This window comes from Dipodomys spectabilis, unplaced genomic scaffold, assembly GCF_019054845.1.
Source record: "Dipodomys spectabilis isolate Male_0828 unplaced genomic scaffold, ASM1905484v1 ptg000125l, whole genome shotgun sequence".
Taxonomy (NCBI): Eukaryota; Metazoa; Chordata; class Mammalia; order Rodentia; family Heteromyidae; genus Dipodomys; species Dipodomys spectabilis.
Window position 1 is genome coordinate 2,610,239 of NW_024870802.1, and position 17,849 is coordinate 2,628,087.

At 37.3% G+C, this 17,849-nt stretch overlaps 1 protein-coding gene across 1 annotated transcript in view; it reads right to left on the bottom strand.

The window, feature by feature from the left end:
* Window positions 1-17,849, bottom strand: part of Nhlrc2 (NHL repeat containing 2) — a 52,185-nt gene that overhangs the window by 9,285 nt on the left and 25,051 nt on the right. Inside the window, exon 6 of the mRNA XM_042689340.1 lies at window positions 3,015-3,114. Coding sequence (XP_042545274.1) covers window positions 3,015-3,114 — 100 coding nt within the window. The remainder of the gene's footprint in view (window positions 1-3,014; window positions 3,115-17,849) is intronic.

A 17,849-nucleotide genomic window follows, 5' to 3' on the forward strand; every position in this document is an offset into this window, starting at 1 on the left:
ACTAAAAAGATTATCTAGATCTTGATAAAGTAAGGCTGAGTTAAGGCTTAAGTTTTCATTCAAAATGTCTTGTGTTTTGTAAATAGAGACTAACAAATGAAATAAAAAATAGTTTTCATAAGACAGCCAGGTTAGGCATTACCATGTTAAGAAAACTACAAGGGATGACTATGCTGAACCGACTAGTCAACTGTGCAAAAATCAATGTCTTATATAAACAAGGGAATGCCTGTTTTAAGGACTGACTACTTCATGTCGAAAATGAACTATACAACTGGTAGGTGGGGACAGAAGGGAAAAAACTGGAGAGATCGAGGGAAGGGGTGACATTGTGCAAAAAGAAGTGGACTCTTTACCCAACTTACATAACTGTAACCCCTCTGAACATCACCTTTATAATAACAAAATAATAACCAGAGATAATGCCAGTCTGCACATCAAAGAACAGTGAAATTATTTATAGTTTTAGAATTCTTAAAGTGAGCTGCTAAATAAACATTGAGGATTACAGCATCTTCCCCCACCTCCCCACAAAAAAAAAGAAAAAAAAAAGAAAAAAAAAAGGACCACTCCAAATCTGGGGATAGTGATGCACAGCTACAATCCTAGCACTTGGAGGCTGAGGCTGGAACATATTCAGTTCACGACCTGTCTTGACTACATAATGAGTTCCAGGACAGCCTGGGCAGGCTACTCAGATTGACTCAAAAAGACAAGAAATTCAAGTGAAGACGAGGTCTATGGTTAATGCAATGATTCCTCTTGTCATGCAGGAAATGTTTTACCTTGGTTTCTACATTTATGCTAGGGATAATAAAGAATACATGATAGGTAGTGCTGGAGAAAAGGAAGAAGGTGACTTTGAATGAAAAATGAGGGACTATACATATTCCATTGCATGGTACAACATGTAAAAATCTACAATGACCACCACTATGGATTGGTATGTTCCCAAAGCTAAATCAAGCAAGAAGCAGGGGATGGAAGCTAAGGGATTCAGAATGTGCAAGACACAGCTAATTACTCAAGGAACTTGTAACAAAGAGCTAGCCAGAGAAAACATGTCATAGCTAATATAAAATAACTTGAGAGATAATTGGTATAAGAAGCCTTAACACGTTTAAAAAGGAGTTCCTTTCATTAAATAGAGTGGGGGAGAAACAGTGACTTGTAAAACATTAGGGGGTCATTATCACCTGAAGATCAGTACTAAATAAAGATAATTCATCCTTAAAATTAAGAAGCAGGTCAATGTGATCTGAGTGACCATTTTCCTATTATGAACAAGAATGACAACTCTACTTATTAGGAAATTTAGGCAGCCCTTGACCATATATGTCCAAAACAGTCAGCCACAGAACAGCATATTCTGGCAAGCTCTGCTGCTTCTGTTTGCTGTTTATGATCACACCTCACACATGGTTATTGGTAACCACATAGTTGCCAACTATCATCTCTTGGCTAGATGACAGCTACAGCCACCTGAGTGCTAGCTCAGTCTCCAGTCTTGTTTCAGTCTTAATGCTGTCAAGATTCTTTCAAAAAGACAGATCTAATCATGTCACTTCCTACTTTAACATATTCTATAAAGTTTGTGGGTGTCTAAGTCTCTTAAAAGAACTCACAAGACTTTATATGGACTAATGTCCACAGACATCACTAGTGTGAGCTCTTTCCTGGAAAACTCCTGCTTTTCTCTTCACCAGGTCTCAGCTTGGTATGCCTCTTCCAGAAAGCCCCCTCAGGTACCTGAAATCTTACTGATAAAAACTTCAACTTAAAGGACTATTGCAATAACTCTCTTTACATGTAGTACTTGTTGTATACAGATCTAATTCTTCCTCTGTAAGCCCATTGTGAAAACCAACCATGTTTTTATCTTAGTAAATCTATCATTTCATTCCTAATGCCTAGCACAGTGTCTAGTACATAGTATATTTAATATTTTTAGGCGCATGATTGAATGATATAGAACATTTATAGAAATGTGTTCCAAAGCAACATACACACACACACACACACACACACACACACACACACACACACAAACACACACACTATTTGGAATACCTAGAACCTTTCTGTTGGTAAAGATAACTAAGATAAGTAGCACTTACTTTCTATGCTGATCTGACCTGTGCTGATCTGGCTGATAGTTTTCATTCATTCAATTATTCTGGAAGCCTTTATTGAGTTTCAATTATGTATCAGACATTGTACTAAGTATAGAGGCTACAAAAATAAATGCAGCAAAATGGAGGCTGGACAAATATAGTGCAATGATGTAACTTCATATGAGGTACTACTATGAAGCCTCAGAGAAGCGTATGGTTAACTCTGGCTGGAGAGAGAAGGAGCAAAGGCTCTTTGGAGAACACAGGAAACAATGTAGATACTACCTTTTCACTTTCTACTATGTGTGCAAAGCCCTGTGTTGAGCTCCTCACACAGAGTATAAGCCAGTGAGGTAATGTGAAAAACAATGCTGAGCTTCCAAAGCCCTGTGTTCACAGAAGTAAGTGGTAGAACTGGGATTTAATCTCAAAACCTGAGTAGTATGCACTTTACTATGTGGTACTCAACTATTGGAAGGAACAACTGCAGATACTTCAACTATACATAAAGAATAGGGCCCACTAAGTATTTCCAGAAAGAAATTTCTGGGTGCTCAGGAGGACAGAGCTTTTACTGTGGCTGATAAAAAAGGAGTAGAAGCAACATGTATCGCTTTGAGCAGAAGCTTCAGGAGCTAGTGAGTGACTCACCACCTCCTCTTCCCTCACTGCCAGGATAGCTGGCCTGGCAGAGCTCCCAACAGTGGGTGGCAGAGCACTGCTCCCCACTGAAGGTATGTAGTGAGCAATGAAAAGGCTTTGTTCTAACCCACTGAGCATCCAGGCTGTTTGTTACGGAGGCACAATCTAGCACATCCTGATGAAGACTGTGGGTGTTGTGAGGGTGAATCTGGAAAGGAGCTCTGTGGACTCCATGGGGGCAGAGATGGCGTCACTTACTTTTTCTTGGGCAGTTTGCCAGAGGCCAGGAGGAGTGCCCATATCTGATGGGTGCCTGCCATGGCTATCCACAGAACGTCATCACTCTGGTCCTTTGAACCTGTATAAAAGTAAGTAGTAATTATCAAACCTGAATTCATGGACAGGACCCATAAGTTTATAAATAGTATGACAGAAAAAAATAAAATGGGCTTTCTGTTCTTTTAGTGAGAGGATTTTTTTTCTTTAGATTTGAATTTTACCCGCTACAATATTATAACCAGTTTTCCTCTTTTTAAAAATGGTACGCAAAATTCAAAAAATGTATTCAAAAATATGTATATAGTATGTATTGACCAAGTCAGGGAGACTCGTATATCTCCTTAAACAAAAGCCAAAGGTTTTGTGTTGGCTGTTGTTTCTTTTTCTTTTTTTCGATGCTGGGAATGAAACTCGGGGCCTAGTACAAGCTAAACAAGTACTATAGCACTGAGCTACATCTCTAGCTCCATGCTTTCTCAATCTCTGCATCACTGGATACAATGTTTATGACTATTTGATATCTTATGTGACAAAAGAAATAAGTTGACACTCTCTAAATAAACTGCCAATTTCCACCAAAAAGTGAAATCTTCTAAGAGTTCATGGCAAGTATATTGCCATCTCAGTATTATTTAAAAATCCATTGGCTATTTGTGAAGCCTTAAAAAAGATATTAGCTGGCATATAAAACAATCAAGGATAGAATACCATATAACTGTTTATTAAAATAAATAATCTTCAGCTGGGTGCTGATGGCTCATGCCTATAATCCTAGCTACTCAGGAGAATGAGATCTGAGGATAACAGTGCAAAGCCAGCCTGGACAGGAAAGTCTATGAGACTCTTATCTCCAAAAAACCATCAGAAAACCGAAAGTGGCACAGTGGCTCAAGTGGTAGCCTTTAGCTGAAGAGCTCAGGAACAGCGCCCAGGCCTAGAGTACAAACCCACAACTGACAAAAAAATAAGTAAATAACAACAAATAATTTTCTATTTTTTTAGACTGAAGGATGTTACAGCTTATTACAATGCAACAAAGCTGCATTTCTTAAACTGATTGTACTGTTAAAATATTTCACTATTTTAATTTAGAATATCTGCTTAAGTAAATGAGATAATTTAACTTATAATAAAGGAAATATGTTTTATGGGGCTAGTTTATTTTCATCTCTTTTAATTTCAAGTAGTTGTGTCCAGAAAGAATTGTTGTTGTTTTTTCCCTCTGTAATTGGTATTACTCTTAAGTGTCCCTTAATTTAACAACAGCAAAAACCTACAATGATGTTGGTTCTCAAGTAACTTTGGCTGCTATGTGCCAAGCACTTAGACATTTGTGGCAATTTTTTCCAAAGCCCATGAGCTGGTTACTATTAGGAGGTCTAAATTACAGATGAATAAACAGAGCCTTGTAGAGGTTAGTAACGTGCCAAATTCACAGAGTTAGCATATGAAGGAATTAAACTGAGCCAGGCAGGCCAACAGAAAGTCTATTCCCTTAACCATTCCATGTGGTTCTTCTTTATCTGTGTTCAGAATTGCAATCTAGTAACATCTAAAGAGAAGCAATTCTCCTCATTTTCTTTTTCATACTCAGATCTGGTTGTACTAAAAGTGACACTGGTGGCCATCTATTCTGGGAACTCAGTCTCTGCTTAAAGACCTTAAAAACTAGATCAAAAGCTTTCCACAATTAATTTTTAACATACCACACTGCTCCTTTAGCTATTCTAGGGCTATATGTTGCTACTATTAGAATGACTAGAACATCTAAGTTAATATTCCATTATTTTAGATATAATGACATTCAAATGAAAAGTTCAACGTATGTGAAGCACTGAGAATAACACTGAAACAGCCACTCTCAAATGTCAGCCATCATCATTATTTTATGAATGTGGATCTGAATTTTGTAGTATGTTGTATTAGGAGAGTAAAATATATACACTGAATCGCACTTGATAAATGGCACTGAGGATAAAAAGTATCATTTTTTTCACATAAATGTATTAATCTTATAGTAGGCATTAACAATGAATGTATTACCAACAGATGATTGCTAATAAAGCACTCAGTTTACAGCTGCTTATTTGTGTTAAATCCACCATAAAGCCAAAGATTATAAATATTTAGCATTTCACAATGAAAATGAGTTTATGTTCCTGTTTAGACAATGGTATTATTAGCTAGGGGAATGGCCAACCAAACAAGACAAAACACAACACTTCACTAAGTAAACAAAAGGCATAAAACTAATCATGCTTACTAATTTTAACACAATTTGGAATGTTTTCTACTTATAACATTCTAAAGCCTGAGTTTACTCAGAAACATTTTTAGAGTATTACACAAAGTATTGTAAATGACTACAGTTCAAGTCCACTACTCAGTTCTTCCACTTTTTTATGAAATTATTCTATGGTCGTACAACAGACAACTAAATGAAGAGGGCTCCTGGAAGTGCCTTTCTCCAATTCCTTGGCTGTGGTAGCAGGTAGTTCTGGATTTGAATCATGACTACATCATTTCCTAATTTGTGACTCAGTTTCCCCAACTGTCAAGAAGATTGTGGCCCATTTCAAAAATTATTGGGAAGAATGTATAAGGCAAGTTAAGTAAAGCACCTAATATGCCATTGGCATGTGTTAGGTGCTAAGTGATACTTGCTGTCTTTTAACCTGAAAATCTTCCTAGGACATTCATCCTCTAGACCATAGTGTCATTTGGGATCTCTGATCAGCCCTCTTTCCTGCTCTTTTATCTAGCGTGCGCGCTCGCGCACACACACGCACACACACACACACACACACACACACACACACACACACACACACACCATCTTTTTTTCTTAAAAAATTAATTGTCATGATAAAGGTGATGTACAGAGGGGTTACAGTTATGTAAGTCAGGTAATGAGTACATTTCTTTTTTGACAATGTCACGCCTTCCCTCACACTCTCCCAGTTTTTCCCTTCCATCCCCATTCACAAGTTGTATAGTTCACTTTTCAACATAGAGCCCAATGAATACCACTGATATATTTGTTCACCCTTTGTCCCTCCACTTTGTAATCCCCTTGCCCTCCCAAAGACAGATAAACAAACAAGACAAAATAAAAGAAATTAAAAACAGAAGAAACCCACTTCCAGTTCCTGAAATTCATTTTGCTAAGTATCATTTCATATGATCGGAGGCACATAGGCATTGTGCCTCTGTGCTCCTCTCCTAAGAGTATTCTCCTTTACATCATTGTATTTTTAACCTCTACCTTGCCTTATTTTTTTCTTCATGGGATCTGTTGTTATCCTACATGTTATTTGCTTACTACTTTTTTTCTGTTAAGTTCATCTATGAGGTCAGCAGCTTTCACAGTTTTATTATCAACAATTAAAATAATACATAACATATAGCAGACATGCAAAGATTGTTTATTGAATAAGTAAACTTTCTTCTGAACAGCAGAAGAAACCATCCTCATTTTGTTATTACAGTTATGTTAATGACTCAGTATTTTATGATACTAGTGTAAGAGACAACTTAAGATGCTTTTGCTGGAGCTTATGAATTAAGTAAAAGTCCCCTAACTTTGTGTCTGTGCCCTTTGATCTGAACTATTCGCTGCTGCAGTCCCTTTGTAATTACCTTGTTTTGAAGAGGAAAGAATATTTAGTGAGAAACATCTTTTGTGGAAGGTAACTTGCCTCTCAAACAGGTAATACCTTCTTATCATCTTAAAGAAAACAGCTCAAAACTCAGGAGATCACCTTGCCCTCAGTAATAAAGTGATAACAGTTCCCCAGTATTACTTGAAGGACAAAGTGAGCTAATGGCCAACCAGGCCACACATTTGTGACTTGAGACTATTTTAACCATGGATACCTTTCTTACTCCCTGACCACAATCTTATCTATTTAACCCGAAGCTAATACGTACCCCTGAAGATGTGCTGAAGTGCTGTCTTCCCATGGCTCCAAGGTACTAAACTTCTTTTCTTGGCCCTTCACTATATTTCTTCATTTGGGATATAAGTGCAAGTGGACAGGCCTACTGTAGAACTCCTGTACTTTGTGCTTGGGGGTCTAAAAACTCAATTTCACTACCAATGATATATCCTTAATCAAAGAAATCTGCTGTAAATTTGCTATTATCCTCTAAAAAAACAAGGAGACTAGAATATCACCCTAAACATATCTTCAGCTATTTCATGCATAGTATTTTGCTTGGTAATACAGTTCTGCAAAAACATTTATATAATTAAGATATTATTTTTATTATAAATAACTAAAAAATAAAGCCTTCTAACTTCTCTTATTATGCTTCCAAATGTGACAAAAACTTAGCAAACTAGGATCAGCATACAACTTATTTAATCTGATAAAAAATACTTTCAGAAAATCTATGATAAGCACCATACTTAGCAGAGAAACCCTGCAAACATTCCTCCTGTGAACAGAAATGAGGTGAACACACCTCCTAGCAACACTTCTATCTCTGTCTAGCTCAGATGGAGGAGCTCTCTTGTATAACCAAGTAGGAAATAAAAAGCAAAAAGGGAAAGATTAGAAGATTAGAAATAAAACAGCAGTTATTAGCAGATGTCATGACTAGGTACACAGGAAATCTTGAAAGTTTTACAGAGGAATCACCGGAATTCGTAAGTGAGTTTAGGCAAGTTGTTGAATACAGGTCATTAAATAAAATTCTGTTGGTAAGCCAGCAAACAAATAGAAGCAAACCTTTATGGTGTCACTAAAAGACATCAAGCACCTAAGGGTAAATCTAGTAAAGATATGCATGTCCCCTCACCAAGGATCACTGGTACAGAATGTAGAGAGACTCATGTTCTGTTCTTGGAAGAAACACCCAGGATCATCCTTATCTTTTTCTCTCTCAGGTCACATAGGATCTGTCAATAAATCCTATTGTTTCCTTATTCAAAACAGATCCAGAACCTGCCCATTTCATATACCTCCACCTTGCTCTAAGCCAGCAGATTACTGCAAGGACCACCTCCTACCTGGTCTCTCAGCCTGTTCCCAGGTGAGAACACACTCTCTCTTCTACAGGAATGTCCTAGCCTCAGAAGAGGCTGTTGGCATATGCCTGTAATTCCAGCACTCAGAAGGATAAGATATGAGAATTTTAAACTTAAATTCAAGTTTGGCCTGGAATATGTAGCAAAATCCTGCCTCAAACAACAACAACAACAGTCAAGAGAAATGAGGATGGGAAAAGGAGAGAAAAGAAAAGAAAGAAAAAAGGAAAGGGAAAGAAGGGAAGAAAGAAAACCCAGGAAAGCCAAGTCAGATGAATTTTATGCTCAGCCATAACAGCTTTCAGAGACTGCCTTGGCAAAGGAGAGCGTTGCTGGTACATACTGGACTGAAAGTGTGGCCTCCATAGGTCAGGCTAGCTCAGCCAGGGTTTGCTTTGTACGCAAAGGCCTTGCACTGATCAAGTGTGAGCACTGGTTTTGTCTTGGTTCCTGTGTATCTATTTTCTTTTAGAGAGCAATGGGAAAAAAGTATAGAAGCAGAAGCAATGGCAACATAAGGTGCTTGTCTTTGGGTTTCTAAGTACCAACTTACAATGACGATGATGGTAATATTACGGTAATCATCCAGAACACTTGCTATGTTGGAGGCATGATGCCAGGTACTGTAAATGAATTATTTCCTTTAACTTAAGAAGTCTGAAAAGTCTTACCATCATTTTCATTTTATAAAGAAACAAATTCAAGGAGACTAAATAGTTTGCTAATATTCACACAGCTAAGTCTGGAATGAGTTCATCAGTAAATCTGACTCCAGATTCTAAATGCTCTGATGAGAATGAAAGACCTACAAAAATGAGCTTGTTCTCTGTCCAGTTCCCTGACTGGCCTTTAGTCTTAGTCTTCCTCCCTTCTGCCTTGTTCACTTAGCTCTGACCTATGTAACCAACTGCTTTTTCATGTGTGATCAGAAACAGAATCAATGTACCCGAAGCTTCCTACTACAGGTTGAAAAGCTAAAGAAACCCCATCTGCCCTTGTCTTGGTGCCCTTACCAAGTGGTCTATGGCTGGATATCTCCTAAAAGTACACCTTCCGGTTTGCAGCCTTGTCTAGGTTAGGTTTGGTTTAGATCATCAGCATTTCTTTGTGACTTTTACAACAAAAAATAAAAAAAGAGAATAGCAAGCCCAGTGCATTTGAGGCAATGAGTGCTATCATCTCTCAATCTTCAGTCCTTGAGGTAGGCACGACTCATAACTACCCCGCTGGTGAGGAAGTTGAGGCACAGAGGCTGAGGAGTTTGCCAAAAGTCACACAACTATTGGAGCTTGGAGCCTCAGGAGGTCTGGCTCCAGAGCTCATGGCATAGCACCATGCAGCCCACCTTGCATGGAATTTTCACCGTGCATGATCGTTTATTTCAATAATGGCTGAAGAAGCTGTTTTTGCACACAAAATAAGAATTTAAAAAAGGAAAACAGCACGGTGACTTGGCATTTATGATGTCTATGAAACTAATAGGCATCAATGTTAATAATTTATGCTCTTCATTCTGGAGTTGGAATCTAAAGCACATAGTTCCATTACTGAATATGGGTATTAGTTTCGTTCCTTCCAACGAGAATGTGGTAATTTCAAACATTTCAATTTCAAATCAGGAGCGTACTTAGTATTACTGACTTTCAACAGTCATGACTAAATATAATTTTTAAAAGATAGATGATGCCAAAAGCTGACAAGGCTCTAGGAATAAGTATTTTTAAAGTAAAATAGCTCTTAGTTATCAATAAAGATTAGAATAGGAATAAAATAATAAAATGTGAAAATCACCAAATTCAGCTCTTAAAAATTCTATATCATTTTAGGCAGCTATAACCAACACCGTCTTTCTAGCCTCTATGAAATCCTCTGTAGTGTAAACAGATTTGTTTCCACAGTTTCTACAGCTCCTATGAAGCAAAGCCTTGAGTCTCAAGGGAAAAGTAGCAAAGTGTCATCCCAGGGCACAGGATGTTACAGCCAGGGGAACGCAGAGGAGAAAACTCAATGCCCAGGGAGGGCAAGGCTCTGCTCTCTGCCAAAGACTCTTAGAGCTCAAGTGGGCTTCTGAGAGGAAAGCAAGATACTTTCAGACAAGCCACAGACAAGGCAGACTATTGCCATCAGAGGAGGGATGGAGGCAATGAAAATGCTCCCGTTCTCCTGTCCTCAGTGCCTAGTCAGTCACAGCCTGCCCAAGACTGAACGGAAGCTGGACCAGAACAACCAGAACAGCCCCATCCCCAAAGCAGACCCAGTGCAAAGTAACAAACACAGCAGTATAACTGAGGAAACTGCAAGCATGAAGAGGAAGAGCCACTGTAGGGCTCTGTTGTTTGGGGATGGCAGAAAGCTGAGGGAAGCCAGTGGCCACTGAGATGACCTTCAAGCACAAAGGCCTGGGCTACAGTGCAATAGCAAACCAGCTTAAGGAAATGAATAGCTATGTATGGTATGCTGTCCACAACAAAAGTAATAGTAAAGCCCAGACCAATACAGTTTCTGAAAAAGTGACAATCTCTAACAATAATGGCCCAAAATATTGCTCTCTCAGCCTCATATAAACAATGAGAAGTCCAACACAAAAGCAAGAAAACTACCTATTTTTAAGTGAACAAAAAGATCAATGGAACTGGACTCAGATATAACTTGAAGTCTAGAACTACTGGACACAGAAATGAAATAACTGTTTACTATGTAAAAGACTAGAAAATAAGGTAGCCAACATACCTAAATAGGTGGAAAATTTCAGCAGAAATAGACTATAAAAAATAGTAAAATAGAAACTTTTTTTTTTTTAAGGCAGGGTATTGAAGATGAAGAATTTCTTCAACAGACTTGTCAGCCAGCTACACATAGCTAAGAAAAGAACTGGTGGACTTGAAGCTAAATAGAGGAATTACCAAATTAACACAAAAAGAAAAAAATTCTGAAAGAACACCTTGATGTAATATCAAAGAATCACATATATGAATACTTGAAGTACTAGAAGAAAAGAGAAAGGTAGGAAAAAATATCTGAAAAACAGAATGGCTATGGATTTCTCGAAAATAATGGCTATCAAAGCACAGACTCAAGAACTTCAGGTTGGATAACTCCTGACTGCTAAAACCCAAAGGTAAATGTTTAAAGTAGAATAAAAACATGCTTTACATGTAAAGCAATAAGAGAGGAAAAAAAGTAAAAGTAAAGTACACTTTTGTGAGGAAAACTATGTGAACCAGAAGATAATGGAGTGAATCCTAAAGTATTAACAGAAAAAAGCAAAATTATCCTTAAAAATAAGGGAAAAGCTCAGAGAAATCATACCAAACAGACTTGGATTAAAAGATATTTTAGAAAAAGTTCTTCAGGCAGAAGCAATGATTCCAGACAACTTGAAACTAAGAAAACAGGCACTCTGGAAAACAACTTGGCAATTAATTTGATTCCTAGGCATCTGCCCAAGATAAGTAAAAGACATTATCTCCCGCTCCCCTCTCCTTACACTTGTTACAAATACACACACACACACACACACACACACACACACACACACACACACACACACACACACACACACACACACACACACACACACACACACACACACACACACACACGGTTCATTGAGGCTTTACGGTATCCATCTCAAATGTCCACCAGTTGCTTGAAAAGGCAAAGGGTACAGCCATATAAGTGGACTGTTCATGATTTAAAAAAAGTAAATTTCTGAGGAAGAAGCCAGATATAAAGACTGCTGAGGATCAGCAGAGACCACTGCTGCCAGTAGCTGGTATGGTGTGGTGATGGTAGTAAGACTTATTAGAACACTGTATACTTTGATCAAAATCCATAGAACTGTCCACCCAGTAAGGATAAAATTTGCTTTATGTAAATTATACTTCATTAAGAAAAGGCCTGATAAGCACCAAGTCAGTGGGACAAGATAATATTATAGTCTCTGAAATTTCAGACATAAAGATTGAACAACTCTTCCAAAATAAAAATGCTGATTATATTACATAAAATTTATCACTTCAAAAATTTCTGCATCATCTGATTATTTTAAAAGCAAACAATATTTTAATGGCATTTTGTAGCAGTCACAGAGCATATTATCTAAGCACTAATATGGCAGACTGACTGGCAGACTAGATAGATTTCAACCATTAAGGTTGTATAACAAAAGCTCAATTTGTACTGAGGAAAATGCTGATTAAAGGGCCATGAGAGGTTAATGGGATTCAGGCACACTATCCTTTCTACGAAGGTTTCTAAATCAGGTAACATCCGAAGTGCTTAGAGACTAGCAGGGGTCCTGCCCTTTATCTTAAAACATTTTTTCAGGTTACCATCTGGCATCAGTGGAATCAACACAGACTTCATCCACATTATAGAAACATGGCAAAACATCTGCTAAAAATGAATTTACTATAGCTACTCATTCATTTTGGAACACAGAAAGGTTTTGATTGTATCTAAAGTGACAAGCAAAAAATGATGAAATTCATTAAAAAACACTTTATGCTATTTTATGCTTTTATCACTAACATGACAAGCTTAAATAAGCAGTTACTATTTAAAATATATACACACATACAAATTACCTATGTATGTTAAATAGTCAGAAATATTTTAAGTACCCTTCTTAATCTCTCCTTGAAGTACATTATTAAGCTAGGGCTCTTGGTCAAGTATATACATTCAGCTGTGGATTTCTCCTTAATATTTCTTATTCTCTTTACCTAATCTTTTTAAAATTGTGTAATCTTAAATTACGTATGCAGAAACACATTATATAAAGTTTCATTACGTAAATACCTATATGCACAGTTGTACAAGCTTACAAACATCATCTGAAAACCACAGGTACCTCTTTAAAGTCATCATTCTTAAAATGTTTTGAGGTAGCACACCACTTTGTAACTTCCAACTTGTAACTAGAATTTCTGGAAATATCCAGAAATTTATAGGTAGTTTGCAATGATCACAATATTTTACAATGCCAAGGTAAAGAATCAAAGATTTAACACTCCTGGGCTAGCATGACCATTGTAACTTAAGGTCCTTCAGACAGTACTTGAAAACCACTTTCTCTTAGGCAGCATTCTGCAAGGTGTTGAGCTTAAGTGCATTCAACAGTACTTCTCTTGCCAAGTACCTGAAGTGAAGATATGTTCAGTTCTAAATTAAATGCAGAAGGATCATCTGTTAAGTTGAATCAGGACTTGGCTCTGTGAAAACTGAACTTAATAAAGATGTAAGCCTTCATAGCACATCACTTGAGTTGGAACCTGATATCAGAGTACTTTTCAATAAAGTGAGGATTTTTCTTTGAGCAAGTTGGATGCATTGTTAATACAAAGATAAACAACTAGAGATTCCATGTCATAAGGTATGATTGGATCGTAAGTGCTCTTTGCTCACTAAATAAATAGAATTTAGTCAAATACATTCTGTTACGTAATGCAGATTGTAATGTAAGTGACAGGTGAAGAACAATTCTTGTGTCCACATTTTTTGCTATGGCATCCTATAGGCAAACTTAGTCCTGTGGCTGTACTTTGTTAGGAGACTTTTTTTTTTAATGCCAGTCCTGAGGCTTGAACTCAGGGCCTGAGTACTACTGTCCCTGAGCTTTTTTGCTCAAGGATAGTGCTCTACCACTTGAGCCACAGCTCCACATATATGGCTTTTTGTTGGTTAACTGAAGATAAGAATCTCACTGACTTTCCTGCCCAGGTTGACTTTGAACCTTAATCCTCTCCTGCTAAGTAGCTAAGATTACAGGCGTAAGTCCCAGGTTCCCAGCTATGAAAACTGTTTTAAAACAGTGTGTAAGTAGATATGCCATGAGTAAAAGCGTGGTATATAATGGGGCTTACCCTTGTGTGCTTCAGTGTTTTGTCAAGAGAAGACTATGTTATAGACAATGAGTATCACGTAGAACAGATCTGGACTAAGCCCAGGCTTGCCAAGTCTCCACTTGCTGAACTCCAATCCCAATCCCGTGTGCAAGCAAGAAATAGAGGTTTATGACTGGATGAGTTTTGAGATGATTTCTATGTAGTATGATTGTGGCAACTTTAATAGATACAGTGGATATAATGTGGCAAAATGCTAACATTTATGACTATATTGTGATATAATTGACTGGTTATAAATCACTGGGGGAAGGGTTTGACATTTTAAGTGCAGAACTCATCTCCTCTTGAGAAATAATAACAACATACCAAAGCAGGAATTTGTATGCACTTTGACTATGTTACTGACAGTTAAACGTTTCTAATTCTTTCCATCCTTGAGATTTATGTTCTAAGAGCTCAGTGGTATAAATCCTGGAGGGGATTAAAAATTCTGAGACTGGCTAGCTGCTGGTAGCTCTTACCTATAATCCTAGCTATTCAGGAGGCTGAGATCAGCAGATAGAGGCTAACAAACAGTCCAGGCAGAAAAAAAATCCATCAGACTCTTATCTCCAATTAATCACCCAGAACACTCCAAAACCTCAAAAGTAGAACTATGACTCAAGTGGTAGAAGACTAGCCTTGAGCAGCAAAAGCCAAGGAAAAGTTGAGGTCTTGAGTTCAAGTCTTAGTACATGCATACACACACAAAATCTGAAATTGTCTGGAATTACCAAATGGTAATAAAAAGGACATTGAGTTTTAACTGGTGTATTGAATTCTCTATGTATATCCCCTACTGTCTGGGCCTAAAGTTAACCATTCCATTATATGACTCCTTTCATGAGCCACAAACAACTCATTATTGTTTAAAACACAGAATTCCAAAATATATTTTTAAAAATAACCTACATAAAACATCCAAGTTAAACATATTAGGTAGAAATTCACTCATTTTATTAATGTTAATATCTTTATAAAGTAACAATAGAAAAAGTAAGATCTTCACATAAAATATCCAAGTTAAACATATTAACCAGTTTTAGTATGGCCTTGTTTGTGATCGTTTGGGTAAATGCCCAAAAGTGCAATTGCTGGGTCATAGGGGAGCTCTATGTGGAGTCTTTTGGGGAACCTCCATACTGCTCTCCAAAATGAACTTTACAACTTTGCTGGGGGGTGGGCAGGATTGGGTGTGGGGAAGGGATAGTAGGGGAAATATGAAGGAGGGTATAACATGCCCGGTAGGAAATGAACTCATTATCTTGCTCATGTAACTGTAATCCCTCTGTACAGTATCTTTACAATAAAAAATATATATTAAAAATTAATCAGAATTATACTCACTTGTTTTATGTTAATAGCTTTATAAAAATCACAACAGAAAAAGTCTTTGAATTATTACTTAATCGAAACCATAACAGAAAATTATCTCAAGTATAAAGTAAATTATCTTTAAATATATTAAGGTTACATGAATCCATTGAAAATGTGACTGTCAATGTCCTCTACTTCTTGATTCATTTGTCAGATTGAAGCCATAGACATACATAGCCATCTCACTACTCACTACTGCTGGGGACCAATGACAAACCAAAATACTAACAGAAGTACTCTGGTTTTGATTTAGTCAATAAGATCATAAAGGTAATGTCTCATCTATTATGAATTGCCTAATGCCTTAGAGTGATTTTTTTTTTTTTTCAGTCTTGGAGCACCTGGGCACTGTCCTTAGCTTCTTTTGCTCAAGATTAGCACTCTACCATTTGAGCCACAGCATCACTTCTAGCTTTTCCTGTTAATTACTGAGGAACCAAACCCAAGGCTTCATACATGCTAGGTAAGCACTCTACCACTAAGCCACATTTCCAGCCTATACAATTTAATTGCTCAGAAGAAAATAGTATATTAATACTGTACCAAAAAATTTAAAAACTAAAGAAAAAGCAGCTTTTCCCTTTAATTTTTGATTTTTCAACTAGAGTACGAGCACTGTTCAGCAATATAGTTCATAAATAATCTTTTGAGGTTCTAAAATCACACACCTTTCAATTTAAGGATATCAACAGCTACATTAACTATAAGATACAGCTCAAATGAAAAATCTCTAAATTATAGGAAAATTATACTCATTTTGTATATAAAATACATTATCATTGAACTAGCCCACAAATGAAAATATATTAGATAACTAGCAGTATAGTTAGCCCAAATAGCCAAATGAGTATCTCAAGAATTTTTTGTTTGTTTTGGCAGTACTGGGGTGACAAACTCAGGGTCTGGTGCTTACTAGTTAAACACTGCCTTTTGAACAACACCCACAGCCCTTCTTGCTTTATTTTTTTAAAACAGTCTCAAATATTAATTAATTGAGGCTGCCTTGGATTGCAATCCTCTTATTTACACTTCCCAACTAGCTGGGATAACGGATGTGCACTACTACACCCCACTTTTTATTGGCTGAGACAAGGTCTTGTAAAGTTTTTGCTCAGGTTGGCCTAGAACTAAGATCTCAATGTTCTCTGCCTCCTGAGAAGCTGGGATTATAGGTGTGAGCTACCACATCTGGCTCAAGAATATTTTTGAAGCCTTTAAAAATTATTGTTATTACAAAGGTGATATAAATGACGTACATAACAGTTATAGTTACATAAGGCAGGTAATGAGCACATTTTTTATTTTTAATATGTATTTTTTATTGTAAAGATCCTATACAGAGGGGTTACTGTTACATGAACAAGGTAATGAGTCCATTTCCTATCCAGTATTGCAACACCCTCCTTTGTTTTTCCCCTACCATCCCTTTCCTCCCCACCTCCCCCTTCTCCACCCCCTCCACCCCCACAAAGCTGTAAAATTCATTTTCAACAGAGTGTCTTGTACCTCTCATTGTTACAATGGGTCATCCTGTATCCTTATTTCAGCATTTTGTTGTTTCCCTTCCCCTCCCCATTTTAGAAAAATGTATATACAAGATGCAGGATACCGGAATCAAATACAGTGACAACAAAGGTTGTACTATGGGGGAAGAACATACAAAGAAACAAAAAAAATCACATAGTACATTATAAGTACATTAAAAAGAACAAGAAAGATAAAATCAAGCTGGGTGCCAATGGCTCACGCCTGTAATCCCAGCTACTCAGGAGGCTGTGATCGCAGTTCAATGCCAGCCCCGGCAGGAAAGTCCGTGAGACTCTTATCTCCAATAAACCACTCAAAAACCAGAAGTGGCACTGTGGCTCAAGCGGTAGAGCGCTTGCCTTGAGCTGAAGAGCACAGGTACAGAGCCCAGAGTTCAAGTCCCACGACTGACAAAAAAAAAAAAAAAAAAAAGAAAGATAAAATCTCTTGTGCCCCTATCTTGAGATTCATTTTGCTTAGCATCAGGTTAAATGGTCATATGTACATAGCTTTTGACCTCTTCTGCTTGTTCTAGACATATACTAGTTATTGCAGATAAGGGAAACCATGAACCTATGTTTCTTTGAGTCTGGCTTACTTCACTTAATAGAATTTTTTCCAAGTCTTCCATTTCCTAACAAATGGGGAGCATGGCCAATAGACACATGAAGAAATGCTCAACTTCTCTAGTCATAAAATAAATGCAAATCAAAACAACATTGAGATTCCACTCCCCCAGTTAGAATGGATATAATCAAGAAATCTAGTAACAACAGATGCTGGAGGGGATGTGGCCAAAAGGGAACCCTACCGCATTGTTGGTGGGAATGTAAATTTGTTCAACCACTTTGGAAAGCAGTATGGAGGTTCCTCAAAAGACTCCACATAGAGCTCCCCTATGACCCAGCAATCCCACTTTTAGGCATTTACCCAAAGGATTACAAATAGGCCATACTAAAACTACCAGTACAACTGTGTTTATTGCACCAT